The sequence below is a fragment of the Oncorhynchus clarkii genome, chromosome 18, assembly GCF_045791955.1.
Source record: "Oncorhynchus clarkii lewisi isolate Uvic-CL-2024 chromosome 18, UVic_Ocla_1.0, whole genome shotgun sequence".
Taxonomy (NCBI): Eukaryota; Metazoa; Chordata; class Actinopteri; order Salmoniformes; family Salmonidae; genus Oncorhynchus; species Oncorhynchus clarkii.
This window is the reverse complement of record NC_092164.1, coordinates 33,874,636-33,896,269: the sequence shown is the minus strand read 5'-3', so window position 1 is coordinate 33,896,269 and position 21,634 is coordinate 33,874,636. Positions and strand designations below refer to the sequence as shown.

The 21,634-nt window shown below is 42.9% G+C and overlaps 1 protein-coding gene and 1 pseudogene across 1 annotated transcript in view; both read left to right on the top strand.

The window, feature by feature from the left end:
* Positions 1-2,065, top strand: part of LOC139373407 (protein argonaute-3-like) — a 49,059-nt gene extending 46,994 nt beyond the window's left edge. The window contains exon 19 of the mRNA XM_071113871.1: positions 26-2,065. Coding sequence (XP_070969972.1) covers positions 26-134 — 109 coding nt within the window. The 3' untranslated portion in view covers positions 135-2,065. The remainder of the gene's footprint in view (positions 1-25) is intronic.
* Positions 2,066-3,640: 1,575 nt separating this feature from the next.
* LOC139372306 (tektin-2-like) lies at positions 3,641-15,616 on the top strand (annotated as a pseudogene).
* The last annotated feature ends 6,018 nt before the right edge of the window (positions 15,617-21,634 follow it).

Below are 21,634 nucleotides of genomic sequence, written 5' to 3'. Positions count from 1 at the left end.
ACTTCCTTCTCTTGAACACACGCAGTGCGGAGGGCAGCCATGTCTCGGGGCAGAGTAACGGCCGAGACCCCACGGCCCTCGCCAAGGCTGTTCAGATTCATCACGACACACTGAGGACTATGTATTTCGCCTGAGAGGTAGAATACCCCTCCCAACACCCCACCCTATCAGCCTCTGTGTCCTAGTGGGGGTCAGCCATCGCATATCGGACTTTGGGCTGGCGCAGCTCTGGTCCCGATGAGGGGATGCCAAGCCACAAAGGATAACAACAACCAGGGGGGAGTACAGCAACGTTATGCAATATGAAACCAGCCAATCCTCTCCCAGCCTGTTCTCCTTTGCTGTGTTTTTCATTAATGGATCGTCTCTGATACTGCTCCTTGAGCTGTGCTCAACTTTTGCTTTGTCTTACTTTCAAAATGCCAGAGTGTAGAAGACAAGACAGGGGAATTGATAAGGATGGTTTCAGGGGTTGGGTGGGGACATAGCAGGTCCAGTGAGGATCATTCTTGTTCCTCAACCCAGTGCTGATATGATGACTTGCCTATCCATGTTCAATCGTATAAATTGTCCTCTTTTAAATGTCTTCGTTAGCTTGTTGTCGTTATATGTGTGTCTTTGTATGTTCTGTAGAAGTCTGATTGCCATGGCGATGCCTGTTAGTCGAGAACGCTTGTGAATCACAGCTATGCCATTTTTCATAGGGCAAGCTGCTCGCCCAGTTACTCTGCTCTCTTTAAGCCAATGGGGATTTACTTAACATGGCAATCTCTATCTCTATCAAAAGGCATTTACAAAAACAAAATGTTTTACAGCTATTGTTTGTCGTACTTTTAGAATATCAACCCTGGCCACACCATGGACCTACTCAGAACCTTTACGGTTCACTGTGGTAGCTACAGATTTCACTGTGGTAGCTACAGATTTCACTGTGGTAGCGACAGATTTCACTCTCTTTGTTTTTATTATTATTTATCCTTCTGTGATTTGAGATTCATCTTATTTATCATTCATTTTCAGCAATAGAGCACTGTTCGTTTTGTCAAATTTGAACTAAGGAACTGATGTCACACCTTTTAGTGCAATAAGTCGTTAATGCATAAAAAGGGTTCTATGGTTAACACACCGATTTGTATATTTTTGGGCCATTATGACCGGATATGGGCAGGTGATAACGGATAAAGAATGTAAACTGGGGCAAGGATTGATGCCACAAAATGGTTATGTGGGGGTGACATGACACAATACGTGTTTTTTAGTAAATGGAGTGAATTATGTGCCCGTTTTAGGTGGAAAGAAGAATTTGAAAGACCAAGGATGTATCTATTTTAGTTGGAGCTCCTCTGAGATCAGTCAATTAGTTTAGTTATACAGTCAAATAATCTCATCCAGGCATTACTGTCAGCATGATATGTTGTCTAGAAATGTCTGGGGTTAGAGAGCACAGCGTGTATGGCTGCATGGGTTCAGTTTCATGATTTCATTTTTAATGTGAATTATTTTTTAATATGTAGACTGGTCAATTGAAGGTGGGGACAGTTAGCTAACAGATCTGTATGGTTCATTTTAACCCTCTAGTGGAGGACTCATTTTGCACTGTTCAAAGTAAGCCTTCAAATTTCAGAGTTTTATCAAGCCGTTTTGTCACATTTTGAAGGGCTTTGCCTTGCTGTGCAGTATCCTCCAGGCGAGGCCTTTGGTTTGGTCAAGCTGGAACGAGACGAAACTCAATGTGCCTCGTGGGATTGTGAGGGGGAGGACTGGGGTCATCTGCATGGGGCTTGAAGCATGGGTGGTATGAGCCTTGTCCGACTGGGACACAGGTGATCCCCGCTCTCACTGCAAAAGAAGAGGCAGTGTTGTAGCATGGCCAGCACTCTGCCACACTCATTGTCCTATAGTTACCAGAAACCAAACTAGCTGCTATACCATATGTTATTTTGTTCATATATATTCCTACAAAGAGAGACTATAAAAATATATGACAATTTACTGCACTTAAAGATGCATGTGTTTCAGGTGAGACACATACCCTGGTGCTGAGAGGTGCAGTATGGGGGGGGGGGGGGGGGGGGGGTAGTAGAACCCCCTCTGTTGTATTCAGACATTATGAGCTTCGTGTTTAAAGGATCAGGTGTAACAGTAGAGAGGACTTTCCACTTATAATACAGGGGACATGCTTTCATTCCCAGAGGGTATGGTCTTTTAGTCATCAGTACCCCGGGGGCCAAACTGTATGTGTGAATTAAGTCCCAGCAAAATGTCAGACATTACCAGCATCTGATTTAACCTAAAGAACAGTGTCGGTATGATCTCATCAACTGTAACTGTGTGCTAATGTGTAGCTGCCCTGCTTGTGTGATAAAACATTTAAAAAATGTCTGTACAGCAGTAAAACGGGAAGGAATTATCTCTCTACGATGCCACGGAATTGACCTCTAGAGCCCAGTGGGCGGGGTTTTGCATCTGGGGGGGGGGGCATTGTAAACTTATGCTGCCGTTCGTGGGAGGTGGGAATTTACCAGTTGTGAAGTCGGAAATACTAGTGGGATGCATTCACGTGCTTTGAACTCATTGAGAAATGCCGATTGGCTAATGGCTAACAAGCTGCGTAAACCATAAATTAAAAGTACAGCTCTCATGCTTGCAAACACATTAAAGGGTTCAAAAACCATATTAATAGATTGCTATTTAGAAATGTTTTGTTGCATTTAACTTCCGAAAATGCTGTTATCGAGGTCATTTCCTTAGTAGGTGACAGAGGTCATCATGTGGGAGCACAGGATGATGGACAAATTTACCACTAGTAATTGGCAGTTGGAGGGCCATTCAAGTGGATTTTCCCAGTTGTATGTGGTGAATTCCCACTTGGTTTACGAATGCAGCATTATTCTGAGGCTGGGGGATAATACAGGGGAGACGCGTGGCAGCCTACAGTGCATTCGGAAAGTATTCAGACCCTTTTTCTACATTTTGTTACGTTACAGCCTTATTCTAAAATAGATTTTCTCCTCATGAATCTACAAACACTACCCAATAATGACAAAGCAAAAACAGGTTTTTGCTCAAAAATTATACTTTATTTACATACGTATTCAAACCCTTAGCTATGAGACTTGAAATTGAGCTGTGGTAAATTCAATTGATTGGACATGATTTGGAAAGGCACAGACCTGTCTATATAAGGTCCCACAGTTGACAGTGCATGTCAGAGCAAAATCTGTGAGTGATGAAAGTTGAAGGAAATGTCTAAGCTCCATGACAGGATTGTGTTGATGCACAGTTATGGGGGAAGATACCAAAAAATGTCTGCAGCATTGAAGATCTGCAAGAGCATAGTGGCCTCCGTCATTCTTAAATAGAAGAAGTTTGGAACCACCAAGACTCTTCCTAGATCTGGCCACCTGTCCAAACTGAGCAATCGGGGGAGAAGGGCCCTGGTCAGGGAGGTAACCAAGAACCCGATGGTCACTCTGACAGAGTTCCTTTGTGTTGTCCTTCTGGAAGGTTCTCCCATCTCTGCAGCACTCCACCAATCAGGCCTTTTATGGTAGAGTGGACAGACGGATGTATTCCTCAGTTGAAGGCACATGACAGCCCGCTTGGAGTTTGCCAAAAGGCAACTGAAGATTCTCAGACCATGAGAAACAAGATTCTCAGGTCTGATGAGACCCAGATGGAACTCCTTGGCCTGAATGCCAAGCGCCACGTCTGGAGGAAACCTGGCACCATCTTTACGGTGAAGCATGCTGGGGCAATGTTTTTCAGCGGTATGAACTGGGAGAGTAGTCAGGATCGAAGAAAATATTAACAGAGAAAAGTACAAAGAGATCCTTGATGAAAACTTGCTCCAGAGCGCTCAGGACCTCAGACTGGGGCGAAGGTTCACCTTCCAAAGAAGTCACCTTTCTTTTTTTAATAAAAATATGTTTTTGCTTTGTCATTATGGGGTATTGTGTTTAGATTAAGGGGGGGATTTTTTTAAAAAAATCTATTTTAGAATAAGGCTGTAACGTAACAAAATGTGGAAAAAAATCTGAATACCTTCCAAAGTACTGTATTTCCTATATAATGGCAGCCCATTGCCTATGTAATGCACTGCTCTTGACCATGGCTCTGGGAAAATGTAGTGCACTATGTAGGGAATGGGGTGGCCCATAGCGCACTACTTTTGTCAAGAGCCCTATGTAGGTAATCAGATGCATTTGGGACTCAACCAGGCTCCTCCATGTGATGCCCTCCCCTCGAAACGCTGGACATCAGATGCCTTCTTTCGTGTTGTTCTAAACCATTTAAAAATCTGAAATTGAGATATATTTGTATATTATAATGAACACTTATTTTTGCTAACAAATTCTATAAAAATAGAACAATAATAATAATAACATATAGAAGACGATGGTAATATGGTCACTAATAATAATCCAAATGCAATAGACTGATGTGGTGTTTATTTGTTCCATGTCAAAGCAAAGCGTGTCGTACCGAAGCTACATCTGTAGCATTTAAATGACCTACTGTGAGGGGGATTGCTGATTTTTTTTTGGGGGGGGGGGGCAGGTGTTGTTCTGTAGTGACTGATTGGATGAACCTCCCCCTATTTCCCATCACCCTCCTCTCTGTTCATTGAACTAATCATCTCTGGAGAGTAGCCTAGCTTCCATTCAGTAGATTCCATTCGTCTCACAGAGCCTGGTCTACTAGAACAGGTAGTGAATGTGACCTTCATTTTTGAGTGTTGATTTCATCTGAGACATTTTGTCTGATTTTGTGTGTGTGTGTGTGTGTGTGTGTGTGTGCATCTCTAAAAGTTTTTTTGTGGGAAAGGGTTGAAGGTTCATCCTTGGACAAAACTCTATAGACCCGTGCCTTTTTCTGATGGTGCTGAAAACAAGTAAATCAAAGAAGATATCTCACTTTCAAAACATTGAGGGCAATATGCCCCTCTCTACATTGATACGTATATATTGATACATGACAATACTGTCCAACATGTGCATGTATGTGTGCGCCTGGGTGTCTGTTTGTGTGTACCACTGACATACTGTATGCCAAGAACACAACAATATGCAGAACCAATCAGTTTTGAGGTGTCAGGACCAAAAAAGCTTGTGGGGATGATAAGGTGGGCAGGCACTCACAATGCACAACCAAAAATTTTGCTTTTAATAACTAGACACTACAGTGGATATTTTAGACTGCCTCCCTAGTGGCAAACTGTTTACTGTAATGCATGGGGTTTTCAGCCCTGGTTCCCTTTAATCATTTAGTAGATGTTCAGGGATGGTATGTTCTAAAGTGAATAGCAATAAACAATGTGATCTTTAGGCTCTGAGCAACTGGCTGTTGGCTTACACGAGGATTGCTTCCCAAATGCCACCCTATTCTCTTTATAGTTCTCTAATGTTGGCTCTGGTCAAAGTAGTGCACTATATAGGACATAGGGTGCCATTTGGGAAGCAACCCTGGTGTAACCCAACCATTATTCTAGGCTAGACAGAAATACATTTTATATTTGTTTAGAACCACTGCTCTGGCGTTCTGCATTTCTTCTGAAGGTCTTTATTGAAGAGCTTTGACGTGTTACAGCTAGAGGTTTATAGACCGAGAACAACATGCAGTGGTCCAGTTGTGCCACATGAGTGCCCGCTTGCCTAAGAAAGGAATCCTCTGTAAATCTCCAAACCCTACATCTCTATTGTGGTTGGCTGTATATCGTACTTAATAAGATACAACTGACAAATTGCTTCGGTAACAGTATGCTCTAGATTTTTTGCCTGATTATGAAATTATTGTGACACTTTTAGAAGTATAATTATATGTCAAATACATTTTTTTTTTTTGTCTGATCCTGGTCCTAAGTTGAGCCTTTTTATTTGGTTGTCATATTTAATTGGTTTAATTAAATACTGTATGTATGAAATCTGTGTTGGTGTATTCATTGAGAATGGATGAGTAATGTATGTTGATCCTTGCAGTCTTTTTCTGCATAATTCCTAGAAAAACTGAGATATGATTTTCAACTGTGATGGTTCCTGAGTCAGGTGTGTAACTTGCGGGGAGATCAAGGCCCCCAATATTTGAGATGAGCCAATTTGACCCCCTCAATAATACACCATGATGGATTGGAAATGATTTTCCCATCGTAGCTAGTTATTTCTCATGATCACGACATAAGTTGTTTTGTCGAGATCCTGAAATAAACTCTAGAAATAGAAGTGGACATATTGATGATAGAGTGACAGTACGGCTGAGGCAGTGAGCCCACGGTGGATCAGCACATGTTTTTATTGATTGCTACACTAAGGGATGGTCAATTTCATGTGAACATCATGCTTTCATTTGTGTAAGTGAGGATTTGGTGAACTGTATATTCTTTAGGTTAGGTTTTACTTTGTGTTCGCTCCCGTGTGCTGGTAAGGGCACAGATGACAGACGGGTAGGATTCCAGTTGAGGTGGTTTAATAACGCTGACTGCACAGGCACGGAACCACACAGTGTATGAGGCATGGATGGGCTGGCATGGAACCGCACAGTGTATGTAGTATGGATGGGCAAAGGCTCTTAGTGGTCTGGCAACTTGCGTCAACCAAAGTGTGGTTAGTCTGCAAGTAAAGAGAGAAATAAAGATACCACAGAATACAATCTCCAATTCACATCTCTTATAAACAATTTGCATGGCTATAACATGACTATGATAACTTAATGCTATACAGGACCACACAACGCAATTCAACATGATGGTGACTGCACTAATTAAGATCAAAGTGGTGGTGCTGCACACGTGCTACAAAGCATAGCACCATCTTCAGTACAGGGCTACAACTGCACAATTAACTTGAATACCTCTAAACAGTCAAATACAATGTAATACCCATATAATGATGTGCCATACACCTATACAATTACAGGGCATATAAACAATGCACTGGGGGACATTTTCCTTTACAAATACAGGGTTAAATGTGTGAAATGATCTGACAGCCAAAACAGAGAGAGCCCGCTCGCAATAGCTAGCTCTCAGTAGAAACGACTAATTAGCATAACCATAAATATGACATTATCGTCGCAGAGTGCATCTTCAGACATAAACACCTGAAAGGTATGAAATATGTACTTGCATATCAACAAGGACGCACACTGGACTTGGCTAATGAGTCGGAAGCACAGTAGTATTTGGATGCATTTTAATAATGTTCAATGTTAGAGCACAGTGTAGAATTTGCCAAAACAAAATCCCATATTAAGCCACAACCTACACCGGCATATGCGAACTGTGCGCCCAACTGTGAAGCTAGCTGTAGCGGAGATTCGAGAAACTAGCGGGCCTGCAAGTGATAGTGGTGGAGCCAGCATCTGGGGCGGCAGGGTAGCCACTAGTAACCGAAAGGTTGCAAGTTCAAACCCCCGAGCTGACAAGGTACAAATCTGTCGTTCTGCCCCTGAACAGGCAGTTAACCCACTGTTCCTAGGCCATCATTGAAAATAAGAATTTGTTCTTACTTGCCTAGTTAAATAAAGGTAAATAATCTCCATACGTGGAGATGTATCCACTGTTTTGAGACATCGTGCTTTCATTTGTGTTTGAGCTCATCAGTTTACAAGTTAGAACCTTAGCAACCTAAATGTCCTTTACCTTGAGCTAGGAGCTCATGTGTTATTATGCCCTCATGGGGCATACACATCAGTTATGGAAGCTAACAACCAGCATACATAACAATCTAACAAGACTACCTAGCTAGTTCACAAGACTAGCCAATTTAGCTGCGTTGTTTCTTGCATTAAATTGGCTGCATGAGATAGGCTGTGGTCTTGGGGGCGCCACCCAGCCTGGGAGACCAGGCTGCCTGTCCAGTATCGTTCTGGGCTTCAATGCCCCACGAGCGCATTGCGATCTATGCAGCGGCAGCATGGTACTTTTGATTATCTTGACATTTGTTATGTCGGGATCACAAGAAAAGTATCTTGATTTGACAAAACTTTTGTGTTGTAGTGATGATGAGATAAGTCGTGATCTCGACATAACAATGTATCTATTTATTTATATCTGAACTTCTGTAGTGAACTGAGCAATAGCTCCTCTTTCTTCTTAACAAACCCTTATGTGAGCTAACTTGTAACACATAAATAAGTACAGTCACATTTAACATGCAAAATTCATACGCACAAATAAGAATTGTATGGAAAAGGATATATTTCGATTGGAGAAAGTTTCTATTGTGACAAGACGCGTATCTCACATGTGAGCGGTATTTCTCAAAATGGTCACGCTTATTGGGCTACATTTTGTGAGTTCAAAGACAACTTTGGTAGTATTATAAACGTTTAAGCAGCTGGTTTCTAGTAGGCTATATAATTCGAGAACGGCTGTTGCTCAGTAGGCTCAAGCAAGCCTGTTTCTCTCCCCAGTCAGAGGCTGCATGTCTGTCTCACAGACTGACCTGCAGCAGCAACCTATCTTCCATACAGTGCATTCGGAAAGTATTCGGACCACTTGACTTTTTACACATTTTGTTAAGTTACAGCCATTTAAATGGATTAAATCGTTTTCCCCCTCATCGATCTACACACAATACCCAATAATGACAAAGCAGAAACATGTTTTTAGAATTTTTTGCAAACGTATATTACAAATAAACGTCTGAAATATCACATTCACATGAGTATTCAGACCCTTTACCCAGTGCTTTGTTGAAGCACCTTTGCCAGCGATTACAGACGTGACTCTTCTTGGGTATGACGCTACAAGCTTGGCACACCTGTATTTGGGCAGTTTCTTCCACTCGTATCTGCAGACCCTCTCAAGCTCTGTCAGGATGGATGGGGAGCATCGCTGCACAGCTATTTTCAAGTCTCTCCAGAGATGTTCGATCAGGTTCAAGTCTGGGCTCTGGCTGGGCCACTCAAGGACATTGAGACTTGTCTCGAAGCCACTCCTGAACCTTCGCCCTAGTCTGAGGTCCTGAGCGCTCTGAGCGCTCTGGAGCAGGTTTTCATCAAGGACTCTCTGTACTTTGCTCCTTTCATCATTCCCTCGATCCTGACTAGTTTCCCAGTACCTGCCGCTGAAAAACATCCCATCAGTATGATGCTGCAACCACCATGCTTCACCGTTGGGATAGTGCCAGGTTTCCTCCAGACGTGACGCTTGGCATTCAGGCCAAAGACTTCAATCTTGGTTTCATTAGATCAGAGAATCTTCTTTGTCATGGTCAGAATCCGTTATGTGGCTTTTGGCAAACTCCAAGTGGGCTATCATGTGCCTTTTACTAAGGAGTAGCTTCCGTCTGGTCACTCCACCATAAAAGGCCTGATTGGTAGAGTGCTGCAGAGATGATTGTCCTTCTGGAAGGATCTCCCATCTCCACAGAGGAACTCTGGAGCTCTATCTGAGTGACCATCGGGTTCTTGGTCACCTCCTTGACCAAGGCCCTTCTCCCCCTAATATTTGTTGAATGTTGCCATGGCATTTAAATGATTTAGGAGTCGTGTTTGATTGGTTGCGTCTGTTTGTTACCTGGGGACTATCTACAAGAGTTGGTGAGGTAAGCAGCCCTTCGGCTTTCGACACTAGTTCAGAACCACCGGTGTAGACACTGCAGAATATTCGAGAACATTGGGTAAGTAAATCTAACATTTTTGTGTGTTAATGCCAAAGCTATTTTGAATAATGGAATACATTTGTCTACTTAGGTTCCATATCAAATTAACACCAATTAATTAGGCTAACTATTAAACAGAACCACCATAAATATGAGATGGCAGGCATTTTCCATTATTCAAACACCTAATGTGTATTACCACAAACAATTAGTGTAGTATGTGTGCTGAATTAAGCATAACCTTTCCCCTTAGCCTAGCTTGCCTATAGTTTCAATTTGACTAGGCCTGGTATCTTTTCTGAGAAAAAAAGTTGAGTAATAGGAAAGCTGAATTGCAGACATTGTCTTATTGCCCTCCAATATTGTGCATTAATCTACTGTCATGGCTCAATCATATTAGGCCATTTTATATGAAAGGGAATGAATTGTTCAACATAATGACTGTTTCATACTGAAGTTAATGTAATAAGTAATATTGAGCTTTGCAGTGCACACTAGCCCAAGATTTCATATAGCCTTAAAGCTAGTCTTAATCAACTAAAGGCTGCTTTTAAACAGATATTATACCAAGTTCCTTTCCTCCTTGAGTGAGTAGTCAGTTTTATCATTGGGTAGAAGGGGTGGAAATTCACTTCCATGTAAATTATGATTTCAACCAGATCATTACTCATCACAGACAGCACTGTAGTCCCACAAGTGGAGGCTGGTGGGAGGAGCTATAGGAGGACGGGCTCATTGTAATGGCTGGAATGGAATTATTGGAACGGTATCAAACATGGTTTCCTTATTTGTTTGATAGCGTTCCATTTATTCCATTCCAGCCATTACAATGAGCCCGTCTTGCTATAGCTCCTCCCACCAGCCTCCTCTGATTCCCACAACCTCCCCGGACATCACGTTATATCAAATGTCAGTTTTGTCAATACTTGTCCCTCATGTAAACATAGTCTGCATCCAAAACGGCATTCTATTCCCTATAGTGCACTGCTTTTAGAGTGCACTACTTTTGATTAGGGTCCATCAACTTGTTTCCAGTCTCGTCATATCGGTGTGTGTCACCTGTTTCCTTTAGTCTCATGACGCTGCGAGTATCATGGCCACGCTAAGTGCCAAGCCTGGGCTCAGGTACAGTGTGTCCGACTGGGATCCCAGTAACAAGCTGATGTCTGACACAGCAGAACAGAGGCGACACATCTCACATGAGACACGCCAGGAAGGGAAGACCTTACGCAATGAGACAACCAGCAAGGTAAGATGTTGTGACTATGTAATGAAACAACCAATTCAGTAAGGACTTGCTTGACGTTGTGACTGAATTGTAACATTGGCCTATACAAAGTTAGTTTTCATATCATAAACTGTCATGGACTATTATTTATTCTCATCACACGTATTCATGCCATCTCTCTTTCCTCTCTCTAACCTGTCATCTCTCTTTCGCTATATCTCTCCCCCTATCCCTCTCTGACTAACTGAGATGAGAGTGACCGGCTGAGTAATAGGATCTGGGATATCTCCCACTAGAGAGAGACTTTGGAATCCTGTGCACAGGAATTGGGCAAAGAGATGTATGCCTTAACCCTGATGAGATTTGCAATTCAATTTCAAATTAGTATTAATCTGGAATGCAGTTGTTTCAATGTACCTGGTAAAAAAAACAAGACAGGTTTTGGGGTGATGTATTGACTTTCTAGTACAGCGTAGGTGAATTTGTGTGCTCTGTCTCGGGGGAAGGAGGAGACGGCGCGGGCCTCAGTGCCTCTGGAGGTCACGGTGGAGTGCCTGACCCTGAGGGAGGGTCGCCCCAGAAACGAGCTAGTCAGCGATCTGGTGGATGTGATCCACAGAGCACAGAGGGTGCTCCAGCAGCGCATCCACAAGGCCTTTGAGGAGCTGTTGTAAGAAACCATTTGACCAAGTTTGAATCCCAAATGGTACTCTATTCCCTTTATAGTGTACTACTTTTGGACAGAGTCCCATGTGCTCTGGTCAAAAGTTGTACACTAGGAATAAGGTGCTATTTGGGATGGCTCCACTGTTAGAGTGAAACAGAAGCGAAAAAATAAGGTTGAAAGATGTCCCCTACTTTGCTGTCTCAGTACTTTTTCTGTCTCAGGCTGTTCTATCCAGTCTTCTACAGGAGTCCATGACATTCAGGACAAGGCCCAAGACATTGACCTGTCCTGCTTGTCACTCACTGTGACATCACCTGAGATTCTCTGAAGCCCAACCCCCTGCGCATACCCATAAGGTGAGCTGGAATGAGGGTGTACAATACAAAGAAATCATAGACCTTCTGAAATTCAGGATATCTAGATCAAACCTACTTGTGTGTTGTCAATGAGAACCTCGTGCAATTGTAATTGTAATCCCGTGCCGACAGAGATGGCCGCCTCGCTTCGCGTTCCTAGGAAACTATGATTTTTGTATGTTTTTTTACGTGTTATTTCTTACATTGGTACCCCAGGTAATCTTACGTTTCATTACATACAGTAAGGAACTACAGAATATAAGAGCAATGTCAACTCACCATCATTACGACCAGGAATATGACTCTCCTGAAGCGGATCCTGTGTTTTGCCTTCCACCCAGGACAATGGATAGGACCCCAGCCGGCGACCCTAAACAACGACTCCATAAAAGGGGCAAACGAAGCGGTCTTCTGGTCAGGCTCCGGAGACGGGCACATTGCGCACCACTCCCTAGCATACTACTCGCCAATGTCCAGTCTCTTGACAACAATGTTGATGAAATCCGAGCAAGGGTAGCATTCCAGAGGGACATCAGAGACTGTAACGTTCGTTGCTTCACGGAAACATGGCTCACTCGAGAGACGCTAACGGAGTCGGTGCAGCCAGCTGGTTTCTTCACGCATCGCGCCGACAGAAACAAGCATCTTTCTGTTAAGAAGAGGGGTGGGGGGGTATGCCTTATGATTAACGAGACGTGGTGTGATCATAACAACATACAGGAACTCAAGTCCTTCTGTTCACCTGACTTAGAATTCCTCACAATCAAATGTCGACCAATTATCTACCAAGGGAATTCTCTTCGATTATAATCACAGCCGTATATATTCCCCCCAAGCAGACACATCAATGGCCCTGAACAAACTTTATTTGACTCTATGTAAACTGGAAACCACATATCCTGAGGCTGCATTCATTGTAGCTGTGGATTTTAACAAGGCTAATCTGAAAACAAGAATCCCTAAATTCTATCAGCATTTCAATTGTGCTGGTAAAACCCTGGATCATTGTTATTCTAACTTCCTCGAAGCATATAAGGCCCTCCCCTGCCCTCCTTTCGGAAAAGCTGACCACGACTCCATTTTGTTGCTTCCAGGCTACAGACAGAAACTAAAACAAGAAGCTCCTGCGCTCAGGTCTGTTCAACGCTGGTCCGACCAATCTGATTCCAAGCTTCAAGACTGCTTCGATCACGTAGATTGAGGTATAGTATGTTCCGCATTGCGTCCAACAACAACATTGACGAATACGCTGATTCGGAGAGCGAGTTCATTAGAAAGTCCATCGGCGACGTTATACCCACAGCAACTATTAAAACATTCCCAAACCAGAAACCGTGGATTGATGGCACCATTCGCGTGAAACTGAAAGCGCTAACCACTGCTTTTAACCAGGGCAAGGTGACCGGAAACATGACCGAGTGCAAACAGTATAGCTATTCCCTCCGCAAGGCAATCAAACAAGCTAAGTGTCAGTATAGAGACAAAGTAGAGTCACAATTCAACGGCTCAGACACAAGAGGTATGTGGCAGGGTCTACAGTCAATCACGGATTACAAAAAGAAAACCAGCCCCGTCGCGGACCAGGATGTCTTGCTCCTAGACAGACAAAATAACTTTTTTGCTCGCTTTGAGGACAATATAGTGCCACTGACACGGCCTGCTACCAAAACCTGTGGGCGCTCCTTCACTGCAGCCGAAGTAAAACATTTAAACGTGTTAACCCTCGCAAGGCTGCAGGCCCAGACGGCATCCCCAGCCGCGTCCTCAGAGCATGCACAGACCAGCTGGCTGGTGTGTTTACGGACATATTCAATCAAACCTTGTCCCAGTCTGCTGTTCCCACATGTTCAAGAGGGCCACCATTGTTCCTGTTCCCAAGAAAGCTAAGGTAAACGACTACCGCCCCGTAGCACTCACTTCCGTCATCATGAAGTGCTTTGAGAGACTAGTCAAGGACCATATCACCTCCACCCTACCTGACACCCTAGACCCACTCCAATTTGCTTACCGCCCAAATAAGTCCACAGACGATGCAATCTCAACCACACTGCACACTGCCCTAACCCATCTGGACAAGAGGAATACCTATGTGAGAATGCTGTTCATCACCCTGGGTCTCGACCCCGCCCTGTGCAACTGGGTCCTGGACTTCCTGACGGGCCGCCACCAGGTGTTGTTACCTACCCTCAACAACTCCACCCCGCTGATCCTCAACACTGGGACCCCACAAGTGTGCGTTCTGAGCCCTCTCCTGTACTCCCTGTTCACCCACGACTGCGTGGCCATGCACGCCTCCAACTCAATCATCAAGTTTGCGGACGACACTACAGTGGTAGGCTTGATTACCAACAACGACGAGACGGCCTACAGGGAGGAGGTGAGGGCCCTCGGAGTGTGGTGTCAGGAAAATAACCTCACCCTCAACGTCAATAAAACAAAGGAGATGATTGTGGACTTCAGGAAACAGCAGAGGCAGCACCCCCCTATCCACATCGACGGGACAGTAGTGGACAGGGTAGTACGTTTTAAGTTCCTCGGCGTACACATCGCGGACAAAGTGAATTGGTCCACCCACACAGACAGCGTTGTGAAGAAGGCGCAGCAGCGCCTCTTCAACCTTAGGAGGCTGAAGAAATTTGGCTTGTCACCAAAAGCACTCACAAACTTCTACAGATGCACAATCGAGAGCATCCTGTCGGGCTGTATCACCGCATGGTACTGCAAGTGCTCCGCCCACAACCGTAAGGCTTTCCAGAGGGTAGTGAGGTCTGCACAACACATCACCGAGGGCAAACTACCTGCCCTCCAGGACACCTACACCACCCGATGTCACAGGAAGGCCATAAAAATCATCAAGGACAACAACCACCCGAGCCACTGCCTGTTCACCCCGCTATCATCCAGAAGGCGAAGTCAGTACAGGTGCATCAAAGCAGGGACCGAGAGACTGAAAAACAGCTTCTATCTCAAGGCCATCAGACTGTTAAACAGCCACCACTAACATTGAGTGGCTGCTGCCAATATACTGACTCAACTCCAGCCACTTTTAATAATGGAAATTGATGTAAAAATGTATCACTAGCCACGTTAAACAATGCCACTTAATATAATGTTTACATACCCTACATTACTCATCTCATATGTATATGTATATACTGTACTCTATACCATCTACTGCATCTTGCCATCTTTATGTAATACATGTATCACTAGCCACTTTAAACTATGCCACTTTATGTTTATATACCCTACATTACTCATCTCATATATATATACTGTACTCTATACCATCTACTGCATCTTGCCTATGCCGTTCTGTACCATCACTCATTAATATATCTTTATGTACATATTCTTTATCCCTTTACACGTGTGTGTACAAGGTAGTAGTTTTGGAATTGTTAGGTTAGATTACTCGTTGGTTATTACTGCATTGTCGGAACTAGAAGCACAAGCATTTCACTACACTCGCATTAACATCTGCCAACCATGTGTATGTGACAAATAAAATTTGATTTGATTTGTAAAAACATAACTGTAACTATCTACAATATTAATTAACCAGGCACTCAACTCATCAAAATAGTTTCTGCAATGCCACCATTTGCCTTTCAAATTAATTGAAAAATTAATGCATGTGTAAATGTGCTGCTGCAGTTCCACCACCTCCCAGCAGTGGGAGCATTTTAGCCAGTACAACATGGCCCAAGCACAGGAGACGATGCAGGCGTCACAGCAGCTGAGGGAGGACATGAGTCACTAGGGTACAGGTATAAAATAAAGCCTGGGGGAGGAGTGTAGCGTTACCATATGGCCAGGCCTGTAAAAATAGCACTGTTCTGTATTGACCCCTATAAAACAGCACTGTCACTGCATCCCAAAAGGCACCCTAATTCCCTTTATAGTGCTGCACTACTTTTGACCAGGGCCCATTGGATGCCATTTGGGGGACACACCCTGTCTGCTTTCACAGGGCTCTCTGTTGTTGTTTAATATTTGATAGGGCCTGTTTCTGCTTCATAGATATTGCTAAAATGTATGTGTACAGTAAGACTATTGATAGTTAGGTGACAAGTGTGGCAAATCAAGAAGCTTATTAAACAGCATGATAATTACACAGGTGCACCTTGTGTTGGGGACAATAAAAGGCCAATCTAAATGTTGCAGTTTTGTCACACAACACAATACCACAGATGTCTGCAGTTTTGAGGGAGCTTGCAATTGGCGTGCTGACTGCAGGAATGTCCACCAAAATTGTTGCCAGAGAATTTATTGTTAATTTCTCTACCATAAGCCGCCTGCAATGTCGTTTTAGAGAATTTGACAGTATGTCAGGACTTCTACATCTGGCTTCTTCACCTGCGGGATCATCTGGGGACATTATTTACAGTATGTCTGTAATAAAGTCCTTTTGTAGGCAAAAATGTATTCTGATTGGATGGGCCTGGCTCCCCAGTGGATGTGCCTACGCCCTCTCAGGCCCACCCATGGCAGTGCCCTTGCCCAGTCATGTGAAATCTACAGATTTGGGCCTAATTTATACATTTCAATTGACTAATTTCCTTATATAGTGTAACTCAGTAAAATCTTTGAAATTGTTGCATGTTGCCTTTATATTTTTGTTCAGTATACATGGTCATTATTCAGATTAATCTGAAATAATTTCCCAATTGACAGGTTGGCCCAAATATGTAGTTCCTCAGGGAGGCGGATTGCATCGCTGAATGTGATCACATTTAAGAAACACATTTGATGATTCACTCACGTGTTAAGAAACCAGCTAGCATGCCTACTGACATTGCTTCACTGGCTAAGTCTATGAGTCCTAGGCCTAGCTAAATGGTCTGTTACCTGATTTAATGTGTGCATTTACTTGAGAATTCAGAGCATGTGTTGTATGCATGTGCTCCAAGAGTCCGCAACCTTACCTGGGTCCAAGGGCAGCTCCATGCGGCTTATTTAAAAAATATATATATTTCACCTTTATTTAACCAGGTAGGCCAGTTGAGAGCAAGTTCTCATTTACAACTGCGACCTGGCCAAGATAAAGTAAACTGTGTTCAGTTTAAGGTATATACAGTGCCTTGCGAAAGTATTCGGCCCCCTTGAACTTTGCGACCTTTTGCCACATTTCAGGCTTCAAACATAAAGATATAAAACTGTATTTTTTTGTGAAGAATCAACAACAAGTGGGACACAATCATGAAGTGGAACGACATTTATTGGATATTTCAAACTTTTTTAACAAATCAAAAACTTAAAAATTGGGCGTGCAAAATTATTCAGCCCCTTTACTTTCAGTGCAGCAAACTCTCTCCAGAAGTTCAGTGAGGATCTCTGAATGATCCAATGTTGACCTAAATGACTAATGATGATAAATACAATCCACCTGTGTGTAATCAAGTCTCCGTATAAATGCACCTGCACTGTGATAGTCTCAGAGGTCCGTTAAAAGCGCAGAGAGCATCATGAAGAACAAGGAACACACCAGGCAGGTCCGAGATACTGTTGTGAAGAAGTTTAAAGCCGGATTTGGATACAAAAAGATTTCCCAAGCTTTAAACATCCCAAGGAGCACTGTGCAAGCGATAATATTGAAATGGAAGGAGTATCAGACCACTGCAAATCTACCAAGACCTGGCCGTCCCTCTAAACTTTCAACTCATACAAGGAGAAGACTGATCAGAGATGCAGCCAAGAGGCCCATGATCACTCTGGATGAACTGCAGAGATCTACAGCTGAGGTGGGAGACTCTGTCCATAGGACAACAATCAGTCGTATATTGCACAAATCTGGCCTTTATGGAAGAGTGGCAAGAAGAAAGCCATTTCTTAAAGATATCCATAAAAAGTTTGCCACAAGCCACCTGGGAGACACACCAAACATGTGGAAGAAGGTGCTCTGGTCAGATGAAACCAAAATTGAACTTTTTGGCAACAATGCAAAACGTTATGTTTGGCGTAAAAGCAACACAGCTCATCACGCTGAACACACCATCCCCACTGTCAAACATGGTGGTGGCAGCATCATGGTTTGGGCCTGCTTTTCTTCAGCAGGGATAGGGAAGATGGTTAAATTGATGGGAAGATGGATGGAGCCAAATACAGGACCATTCTGGAAGAGAACCTGATGGAGTCTGCAAAAGACCTGAGACTGGGACGGAGATTTGTCTTCCAACAAGACAATGATCCAAAATATAAAGCAAAATCTACAATGGAATGGTTAAAAAATAAACATATCCAGGTGTTAGAATGGCCAAGTCAAAGTCCAGACCTGAATCCAATCGAGAATCTGTGTAAAGAACTGAAAACTGCTGTTCACAAATGCTCTCCATCCAACCTCACTGAGCTCGAGCTGTTTTGCAAGGAGGAATGAGAAAAGATTTCAGTCTCTCGATGTGCAAAACTGATAGAGACATACCCCAAGCGACTTACAGCTGTAATCGCAGCAAAAGGTGGCGCTACAAAGTATTAACTTAAGGGGGCTGAATAATTTTGCACGCCCAATTTTTTGGTTTTTGATTTGTTAAAAAAGTTTGAAATATCCAATAAATGTCGTTCCACTTCATGATTGTGTCCCACTTGTTGTTGATTCTTCACAAAAAAATACAGTTTTATATCTTTATGTTTGAAGCCTGAAATGTGGCAAAAGGTCGCAAAGTTCAAGGGGGCTGAATACTTTCGCAAGGCACTGTATATACATATACAGTTGAAGTCGGAAGTTTACATACACCTAGGTTGGAGTCATTAAAACTCGTTTTTCAACCACTCCACAAATTTCTTGTTAATTAACAAACTGTAGTTTTGGCAAGTTGGTAAGGACATCTACTTTGTGCATGACACAAGTAATTTTTCCAACAATTGTTTACAGAGATTATTTCACTTATAATTCACTGTATCACAATTCAGTGGGTCAGAAGTTTACATACACTAAGTTGACTGTGCCTTTAAGCAGCTTGGAAAATTCCAGAAAATGATGTCATTGCTTTAGAAGCTTCTAATAGGCAAATTTACATAATTTGAGTCAATTGGAGGTGTACCTGTCGATGTATTTCAAGGTCTACCTTCAAACTCAGTGCCTCTTTGCTTGACATCATGAGAAAATCAAAAGAAATCAGCCAAGACCTCAGAAAAAAATTGTAGGCCCCCACAAGTCTGGCTCATCCTTGGGAGCAATTTCCAAATGCCTGAAGGTACCACGTTCATCTATACAAACAATAGTACGCAAGTATAAACACCATGGGACCAAGCAGCCGTCATACCACTCAGGAAGGAGACGCGTTCTGTCTCCTAAAGATGAATGTACTTTGGTGCGAAAAGTGCAAATCAATCCCAGATGCTGGAGGAAACAGGTACAAACGTATCTATATCCACAGTAAAATGAGTCCTATATTGACATAACCTGAAAGGCCGCTCAGCAAGGAAGAAGCCACTGCTCCAAAACCACCATAAAAAATCCAGACTACGGTTTGCAACTGCACATGGGGACAAAGATCGTACTTTTTGGAGAAATGTCCTCTGGACTGATAAAATAACAATAGAACTGTTTGGCCATCATGACCATCGTTATGTTTGGAGCAAAAAGGGGGAGGCTTCCAAGCCATAGAACAACATCCCAACAGTGAAGCACGGGGTGCTTTGCTGCAGGAGAGACTAGTGCACTTCACAAAATAGATGGCATCATGAGGACGGAAAATCATGTGGATATATTGAAGCAACATCTCAAGACATCAGTCAGGAAGTTAAAGCTTGGTCGCAAATGGGTATTTCAAATGGACAATGACCCCAAGCATACTTCCAATGTTGTGGCAAAATGGCTTAAGGACAACAAAGTCAAGGTATTGGAGTGGCCATCACAAAGCCCTGACCTCAATCCTATAGAAAATTTGTGGGCAGAACTGAAAAAGCGTGTGCGAGCAAGGAGGCCAACAACCTGACTCAGTTACACCAGCTCTGTCAAGAGGAAAGGGTCAAAATTCACCCAACTTATTGTGGGAAGCATGTGGAAGGCTACCTGAAATGTTTGACCCAAATCAATTTAAAGGCAATGCTACCAAATACTAATTGAGTGTATGTAAACTTCTGACCCACTGGGAATGTGATGAAAGAAATTGAAGCTGAAATAAATCATTCTCTACTATTATTCTGACATTTCACATTCTTAAAATAAAGTGGTGATCCTAACTGACCTAAAACAGGGCATTTGTACTTGGACTAAATGTTAGGAATTGTGAAAAACTGAGTTTAAATGTATTTGACTAAGGTGTCTGCAAACTTCTGACTTCAACTGTATATGGTATATATACAAAAAACCATGCTCAAATGTTTCAAACCAAAACCTCATGGCCATCAAAATCCAGCAGCCTCACAGCTCTGCAAGCTGCTACATCCTCACTCCTTTGCACAATCAACACTTGACAAGTCTTTCTGTCAGAGCACAGCACCTGACCAGTTGCTGCTGCCACCTGGAGTTTAGAAGTGGTAGTGTAGCATATAATTGTGCTCATCACAAATAAACTACCTATTCCATAAACCACGTTTTAAGGTGATTTATGTATGTTGAGCATTCACATTAATGACCCTGTTTATCCTACGTCTATCCAATACGCATTGTTTGGCCAAGACTACGTCCCAGATGGCATCCTATATAGTGCACTACTTTTGATCGCAGGCCTGTGGTCAAAATGTGTGAACTATACAGTATAGGGAATAGGGTGCCATTTGGCATGCAGTCCAAAATAGGTTGTTTTGATCCAGAGTCCTGGGCATAGTGTTTATTGGGCCTTTGTATCATACGGTTTATGTGACCTTTGTATCATACGAGGAGGTAGCTAGATAAAAACAAGGTAAACACGCACAGGAAAGAGAATCATTGATAATAAACCACCCTAACAGCTTGTGGTAATGTCTCCAAATGTGCTTGTTTGTGTCAGACAGTATATTTTAAAGAGGAGGAAGAAGACAGATTTTTATCAATATTTATAGTGCCGCCACAAGTGCTGTGCAGAACGTAGGACATAGAACATGTTTTCTATATACACTATATATGCAAAAGTATGTGGAAATTAGTAGATTCAGAAATTTCAGCTACACCCGTTCTTAACCTTAGCCTGCAGCTTTGATATGTGCTGACAGTGTACCGTCTAGCCATACTCCCAAGTACTTGTATGAGGTGACTACCTCAAGCTCTAAACCCTCAGAGGTAGAAATCACACCGGTAGGGAGAGGGACATTCTTCTTACCAAACCACGTGTTTCATTCAATAAAGGAAAAAGGCTCATTTAAAAACCAATTCAGACAAATAAAACGTAAAGGGCGGGTTTCCCTTAAGCTTAGCTTGGACCAAAAAAAGGATTTGAATGGAGATTCTACATTGACCCTACTTTTTAGTCCAGAACTAGGCTTTATCTGTGTCCAGGAAACTAGCCCATAGTGCTCTTACACATAAATGTAGATAAGGATAGCTGAACAAAGGATAGCTTTGAACAAAGCTGGGGGAGAATTGTTTTTCTTTATGATAAAACTCTATACTGATGACATTTTTATTTGCACACACAACTATCCAACCTCGCTCTAATCTTCTCTCTTCCGTGAAGAGTAATTTATGTCACTTACACACCCGAGCGCACACGTACAAATAAACCAGGTTGTTTTCCTACTGCTATAAAGCATAGAGAATCTCCCTTGTGCCACAAAGTAGGCGCCCAACCCTAAAGCCCTACTACCCTGCTCCCACGCGATGACCATCATCCGTGGCATTTTATGACTTGACTGCCTGACC